The 8184-nt window shown below is 39.5% G+C and overlaps 1 protein-coding gene across 1 annotated transcript; it reads left to right on the plus strand.

Moving 5' to 3' along the window:
• Nucleotides 1-551: 551 nt before the first annotated feature.
• LOC126260235 (probable peroxisomal membrane protein PEX13) lies at nt 552-7312 on the plus strand. The gene is made up of 2 exons (XM_049957543.1): nt 552-672; nt 6717-7312. The coding sequence occupies exons 1-2, from the start codon at nt 603-605 to the stop codon at nt 6938-6940; spliced, it is 294 nt and encodes a 97-aa protein (XP_049813500.1). The 5' UTR covers nt 552-602; the 3' UTR covers nt 6941-7312.
• Nucleotides 7313-8184: the final 872 nt, after the last annotated feature.

Raw genomic sequence — 8184 nt, forward strand, 5'->3', positions numbered from 1 at the left:
CATGTGAAAATAGTGATTATGTTTAATAAAACTCAGATGCAAATCATTTAATGTTTCATAAATCACGGAAAACTGTTTTCTACTATAAAATGTTTCAGATTGATAAAAAGTTCCACATGCAGGAATTGCATTATCCAGGTATAATTCATACACCTCCAACTGACGTGTTCGCGTTCTTAATAATCAAGTTCCAATGGCATATGTGAAAGACCTGGTCCACTTGCCTATCAGAGGGTTGTCCATGTTTTGTTGACAGTGTCTAAAAAGGCGATACGGCGACTGAAGTCACAAGGTTGAAAGTAAAGCGTTCGTTTGAATCCCTCTACTACCACAACGTATCGTTATCACGTTAGTCATAGGTCAGTACACTACACGTTCGTATCGTCTTTGTTTGAAGTCAGTCCTTCCTAAGCGCTATCAGCGTTCTCGTTCGGTGGCGCCCTTGTTCTGACTTATTATCACCCTTTAGCTAGCTGCCTACCTGCCTGATTCACCGGCGCCAGTCAAATATAAAAGGCAAACATCCGCAGGCCTTGCCAGGACAAAGTTAACGCAAGCCAAGGGCGGACTGTTCCTTTCAGTGTATTCCTGCAAGTGGCCAAATGAAGCCTAAGACCATTTGTATGCTGGTTGTTTTGGTAGTGATAGCCGTTACTGGATATGGACAACAAAGTGAGTAGTACACTTTTGAAGCATTAGTGTTTAGAGAGATCACATGCAACTCGGTTTAAATTATTTGCCGATCATTACACATCATTGTAACATCCTAGGAACATGTGCTTTATTTTTCTATTCCCTACCCACTATTGTTCCCTCTGTATCTAAACTAATTCAGAAGGTAGCTGCATAAACCCGGTGTTCCAGTTCCATAACCTAAATCAAAGATTTCCTCGCACATAATTTCTAGTCCATCTAATTAATCTTCGTTCCGTACTAACCGTAAATTTAAATTTTCACTTTCTTTCTGCACCTCATAACTTCAATAATATCTAGTGTTTTCCTTCTGCAGCTTTCCCACTGATCGACTTTCACATAATTATAGTGTTGATCATCACATTTTAAGTTACAGAAATGTTTATTTGTTCAATTTTTGTACTGCCTTTGATATCAGTGGTTTTTGTTTGAACAGAAATCTCCTTCGCTATGGGAGTCTCGTTCCCCATATTCTACTTACTCCTGAGTAGTATAGTTCCTTTGCTCTCTCGACACATTTGTCTTAGTTTCCTCGGTTCCTAATCCACTTCTGTGTTGTAGAGTGTTCGTTCAATTTACCTTACCCTCTGTTAGAAGCGAATGCAACATTTTTCTACCGAGCGAGGTGGCGCAGTGGTTAGACACTGAACTCGCATTCGGGAGGACGACGGTTCAATCCCGCGTCCGGCCATCCTGATTTAGGTTTTCCGTGATTTCCCTAAATCGCTCCAGGCAAATGCCGGGATGGTTCCTTTCAAAGGGCACGGCCGACTTCCTTCCCCGTCATTCCCTAATCCGATGAGACCGATGACCTCGCTGTCTGGTCTCCTTCCCCCAAAACCAACCAACCAACCAACATTTTTCTAAACTTTACTTTGCAGCTCTAATTTAAAAATGTATCATAGAAAGTATTAGGTCGGTGTATAAGTTTTGTTTTGCATGTCGGTATTCTCGTTGATATGGGTTTATTTATCGATTATCATTTTTATTTGTAGTTCACTGTAGCTATTTGAGTATACATAATGTCATTTTGTAATTTGGAGATTGTGAGTGGAAATTTGGACGGTATGAAATGGAATGTCATGTGCAGAAATCCGAACATTTCCGACATATTCTTCTGTTTGAGTTCAACAGAGGAGTACGAGCAGCGGAGAAAATCACAAACATTTCCGCCGTGTATGGGAATAGCCCCATTGGACAGAGTACGGTAGGGAAATGGTTTTCTCGTTTTAAGGAGGATCATTTCAGTAGTAATGACCCTCTGTGTTCACAAAGACCTTCGGGGATTGATCAAGATCGATTAAACGCATTCATCCACAATGATCCAAGTCAGTGTACTTGAGATCTGTCAGATGTGTTGAACTGTGATCATTCCAACATCGTGTGACATTTTCGTGCAATGCGGATGGTCCCCCCAAAATTCGTGTGTATGTCTACCGCATACTCTAAACCAAAATCACACATATGTACATCTCTGCCTGCATCCCTATGCTTCAAGCATACACGTATACATGCCGTTTCTGAGCACCAGCAAATGATAATCACTCGAAAACCCGTTGTTAACTGTGTGATTCGTTTGCAATAAAATAATGAGAAACATCTTATTCGTGCCAAAGGAATTATTGTAACTTACGTGTTAGTATGCCATTTGAAGGCAACGACACACTAAGGAACCACCAGAAACCCATTGTTCTTGGTACAATTTGCTATAGTTAAATTTCAATAAGCAACACAGCTACGATCGTGCCAAAGGAATTATTGTAACTTACGTGTTAGTATGCCATTTGAAGGCAACGACACACTAAGGAACCACCAGAAACCCATTGTTCTTGGTACAATTTGCTATAGTTAAATTTCAATAAGCAACACAGCTACGATTAAAGCTTTCAGCAAGCGCCAACGTGGTAGTATTGGCTAGCTGAGGTTTGTCTTCAGTTTAGCGTGCCGGCACAGTAGCTCAGCGTGTTGGTCAGAGAGCCGATTGGCCTCTGCAATAAATAAGTGAGTGGCAACGAACTTGACCGGGTGTTATGTGACGTCCGCAACGACCAAATACAATGATGAACAACGAACAAAATGAATAAAAAACGTAGTGAGTAGCGTTCCCTATTACCATCAAAGTAAGTCAAATGACTTTGGTTCGTGTCTCACGATGTCAAATTTTTTTTCTAACATTCGCGTAATAGGTTCTGATGCTTTATTATTAGTTTAATATAAGTATATATTATAGTATTTGATGTTATGTAACTATAAGTTGCCTTTTTTTGAGGAGTGAATTTGTTCGATTGGCTTAACCTACAGAACAGCTTGCACTGCTTGTATAACGACATTTTGCTCCTTTTTCTTTTGCATTTCGAAATTCACATGTTTAAAGATTCTGCTACTGGGTAGCAACAGTGGTCAAGTAAGAATGACCTTGGGGTCTTACTAAAATGTGGAAATGATGAAATAATGCTTATCTAATGTGGAGAACTATTGCAAATTTGTATTGCACTGTTTGTAATAGAACTTTGATAAGCATGTGTCCTTACTTATTGGACATGGTACTTTCCTTTTCATCTCAAAATATGTACATGGATAGTGTAGTTTTTATTTGTGCATATTGCATATAGATCAACGAGACTAGCGTATGGACAGTGGAGAAAATGTGCATTTTAATAGAGTTAACGTGGGATTTATTTTTACGGGCGCCCATTTAGTAAACAGTGGGGTTTACGAGCTAGAAACATCCCGCAACAGATGCTGGAGTACGTTTTGACCGCGTATACCACGTAGGGGCCAACGTACCGTTTGCACAATTCGCATCGTACCTCAGAGTTCAGCAGCACGTTGAACTCAGCACGCTCAACGTTGAAGTTCGACAGCACGGTCCATGTGTCGACGGCTTAAGGCCTGGAAGCTAGTTGCCCATCAGCGCCTCCGACGGCGCCAACAGACGCGTGAATTCAGATCGCCGGTAAGATGAAAATACGGCACAAACATTTTGCTGGGTAAATATCGTATGACCGACACGATATAATAGCTTGAGTTTTCCACTTGAAACTGAAGTTGCTGGTCAGTCTCATCACCAAAGAATTTTGTCAGTTTTATGCTTCACGTACAGTGTTGAGTGACAATAGCGTGGCCTGCCTCAAACAAATATCCTAAGCTGGTAAGTGCTGAATTGCTGGTCAGTAACACAGAACCAACACTGTTTGACTTCGAAAGGACACACTTGGTTCACGTTCCACAGGGGTATCAAACAGAAACTTTGTTGCAGTGGGGCAGCCGGTGCTCTAAAAGATATCCGACAACACTGGTAGAGCAACGAAAACGGTAGTAGATGGATACCCGTCAGATTGCTGAAGATCGTCTGAACAAGGCGGAATTACAGCTATAATAAGATCAAGTGTCTAAGAAAGTAGGCAACAGATGTATTGTGCCCTGTTCGCCGATGCTGTCAACTACATTTGAAGTTCACAAAACGGTGACATGTGCTACGGCGTTGAATCCATTAAATAAGTTTGCAAGTGGGCTACGTGACCACGGGCAGTGACCAAGCCACATTTCCATTGAGACATGAAAACGATGAAGTAACAAAGTTTCAGTCGGACCAATAGCTCATTTTGATCTTCCCTATTAACTAAAGACACCATCTGTGATTTATCTCGATGTTCATCTTGAAGGAGGACAGCGAATATATTTTAACCTTGAAAACATTTCAGATCCCTTGGAAAACCCGAGATAGACAACTTTGCTGGTATACTTTTGCCTTTGTGCTAGAATTAACTCAGTTATACTTACACAGCTGGAGGAAGAAAATATAGAATATATTTCCATCAACAGAGATATGGAGCAAGATGGCTCTACCAATAATCCAGTCGAAGTTTAAACTCTTTTAGCATACCTGTCCTTTATAAATAGCCTATCCACATTGTGTCATTAACAGTCAGATAATAAAAACCATAAAGTTCCAGTTTTCGAACATTTTTCTTTAAGGACAACCTAATGTATAAATGTGTGATAGCATTTGATGGGTAAGGGCATAAAGATTCACTTTAAAATGGTTAGTATATAAAGTGTAAGACATAGCAAGTAATTGCCTTGATTTTTCTGGTTGAATAGGTGGCTCAGCTCGTTGTCAAATAATCTCCTAGGGGATAATTTATAAGAGGCCCGGGTTAAATAACTTTCCTTGAAGACACTCCATTACTAAGAAATAAATTGTAGTTATTCTCATCATTATTATGCAACAGTCTGAATGTTGTTGGTCACTTTGGAAATAAACACTGATTTTCACTTTGATGTTTTTTGTATTCTGTCTTATAATTGTTGAATTGCAAAAATTAACATTTCACTTGTATTTGACAATACTCAGAACAACAAGACAATAGTTTCTCTACATCTAACGTGGAGGTAAAAGTTGCAGCCATGCCTAACCACATCTGTCCTCTTCCAGCACACACCAAAACCTCTCTCAAAAACTCTTTCAAAACTCATAGCAAAGATAGCACGACTCGTTTGTGCAAGGAATAGAATGTTTAAGTTCATATTTACAATAAAAAAATAACATCCAAGATGTGAACAAATTTAATAGTAATGACTCAATTAAATATCTTAGGTACAATTCTGTAACGTAGTTTATCATACCTTAATAATATTAAATGTTCAAACCTCTGCCAGTTACTGACGAAAGAAACAAACGCCGTTTTACAAAATAAATGAAGTTTCCACAACGACACTAAACTGAAAGTAATGGATTTTGAAACATAAAGGAAAAAATTTAAAAAGATAAATAACATTTCAAGTATTAGTCTCCAAGAATATAATGCTCCTGAAAACTCGCACAATGGAAATAACATATCGCAATTTTCAAAGAGACATTGTCAAATTATGAATGGTATCGAACGCTTCATTAAACACAGATGTGTTGACAACTACTATTGATCAGGTGACACAATGGTACAGATTTGTATCATCTTCCATCACACAAAATTAAGTTGAAAAACGGCACTCCGATTATTCTATTGCGAAATTTAAGGGTCATAGAAGCGGAATTAATAACGGGAAGTGGCGCAAATGTGCGAGTTTTACACCCCGAATCACGCTTATTTTATTACATTTCTCCACTACCATTACTTTTTAAACGTGTACAATTCCTCGTGAATTTATTTTATGTCATTACCGTAAACAAAGGGCAAAGCGCAAGTCTGCATATTGTAGGTCTGGACCTTAGCGCCATTGCTTTTCTCTCGGCCAGCTCCACGTGGCTCTCTCTTGTGTTAGTGAAGCAAACAAGCACTTCGTTCCTGTCGACAATCATACTACTTCACATGTTGTCGACAAAGAAGCTTTGTAAGTCAAATATAAATTCCAAACATATGAAATCTCGGCCACAGTTATAAATAAATATCAAGGGAATGCCTGCTTTCTTAGCTAGTAGAACATAGGCAGAGACATTAGGGAATAATTACCATGGTAAACTACTCAACACACCTACTCTGATTTAAATATGTAAATGTATAACAATGAAATCACAATATAGTCTTACAATCATCTTAGAACACTCTCTCCACGTAGTCATGTCAAAATAATTGTTACCAGATATTAACAAACATTATAGAAATATAAATGTAATGCTTTCCTATTGTAGCGGTATTAGAGTGAGACACAGAGGATAAGACATAAATAACAGATGACTTTGCACGTAAGTTCTACTTTTTGACGAAGAGATTAGCACAGGATAGGAATTCATGGTGAGCCGCATCGCTCAGATGTCTAATGACCCAAAAAAGAAAAGTCAACGCTAGAGGCGGTGTTGCACGCTATTAGTGTGATGGCTCTTTGGGGTGAATTTTTGTCCAGTGAGCTTCATAGACCCTACGAATGTAAATGCAAAGGTGATGCTACCCACCTTCACTTGCTAAGAAAGTAAAGTTATGAATCATGAACACTGTGTGTGACATTACGTTTCAGTGAACGCATAGGATCTGTGGAGACTCGTGAGACTGGGTGCTAACATGTGGCTGCTTTGTGCGTTGCAGGTGGCCGGCGGCAGGCGAGGTCCCTGTCGCAGGCGAGCAGCCAGGCTTCATCCTACGGCTCTGGCGGCGTGGGGGGCTACGGCCCCTTAGGCTATGGTCTGGGAGCCCTGGGGGGATCCCCCTACCCATACCCTGGGGGATTTGGTGGCTACCTTCCGTCATACGGCGGAAATCCGTATCTATCCTGGGGTCCTTATGGTTACGGTCAACCATTCTTTCGGTAGGATAACTTCGGACGGAAAGAAATTTGCAAGAAAATCGATTATTCATCTTCAATATTTGCTACATATTCTGTGTGATTTTTGCTCAGTGACTGTATGTAGGTTGACTCCTGTTCATTGGTACTAATTGTGCCAATATGCACCTCTATTGCTCGAGTGAACTTCAAAGCGCAATTGGAATACTAGTTATTCATAACTTGATGTCGTAACTTGTCAGTATGTACACAGTTTCTCTTGTGCCTCATGGGAGCTTTTCTTGTAACAAGAAAGTTATAATGATGATCGATACTCTTAAATAATGGCTTCGTATTTTGCATAAAGTACCTGACGAAGCTACCAAAAAGAATAATTTTGTATATTTCTGATATCACTGTTCTTGTAAATCTCGCCGATGAATGAATGCTTTTGTGAAACGTAAACTGTATAGATAAATGTATATGTTGTAATAAAATTCATAGTTGATGAGTTATCATAAAATTCTTGATATCAAAAGATTTCGTTATTTTTTAGCTCCTCAGTTGCTCCTAAGCACGTAAAGCTATGGCTGCTGCGGCTATCCATACCACCATTGTAAAATGAGCAACAAACAAATTTGTGGAAATCATAAATCTCCCCTTCCTTCTTGTTCTCCTCTCCCCCCTCCCCTCGAGGTTGCAGCTATTCCATGCTATCTTCCCCTTTTCTTCCTCTTGTATTTGGTAGTAAGCCAATTCTTTACTGTAACAACAATAAAATTTATCACCCCACTAACATGTTAAATGCGAAATAATCCAATTATACAGCGAACAACCTAATTAAAATCATTACGCAAACTGTTACAAAAGTGAGATCTACGTTCAAGAGCGAAAACTGCGCGGAATCATGTAGCTAAGAGGCGATGACTATGCCCAAAGCCACAGCAACAGAGTAAATCACTATAAGGATAACGTACTAAGAGATTTTTCATAGGAATTCGATAAATTATCCTGGGTTGACTGTGAGAGAATAGTACGATTTGATAATAAGGATTTTTCATGGGTACCACGAGGCAGAGTTATTACCAAGACGCTAGCTGGACACGTTACAAAGAATAATAGTCCTGTAACACCACCTGATGATGAGCCTGCAATGACTCGAAAACTAGTTGATGGTGCCATAAACATGAATCTCGTTCGAAATGAGACGTATAACTTACAGAAACTGTCACATCCCAAACTCTTTTGATGAGAATGATAATACAAAGGCTAACTTCTTCATGACGTGGTCAC

This window comes from Schistocerca nitens, chromosome 5 (assembly GCF_023898315.1).
Source record: "Schistocerca nitens isolate TAMUIC-IGC-003100 chromosome 5, iqSchNite1.1, whole genome shotgun sequence".
Lineage (NCBI taxonomy): Eukaryota > Metazoa > Arthropoda > Insecta > Orthoptera > Acrididae > Schistocerca > Schistocerca nitens.

Bases quoted from the DNA above. Each gene is read 5' to 3' on its own strand.
- LOC126260235 (XM_049957543.1), top strand. From the start codon at position 603: ATGAAGCCTAAGACCATTTGTATGCTGGTTGTTTTGGTAGTGATAGCC. The intron at 673-6,716 runs GTGAGTAGTACA...TGTGCGTTGCAG, and splicing joins TACTGGATATGGACAACAAA to GTGGCCGGCGGCAGGCGAGG.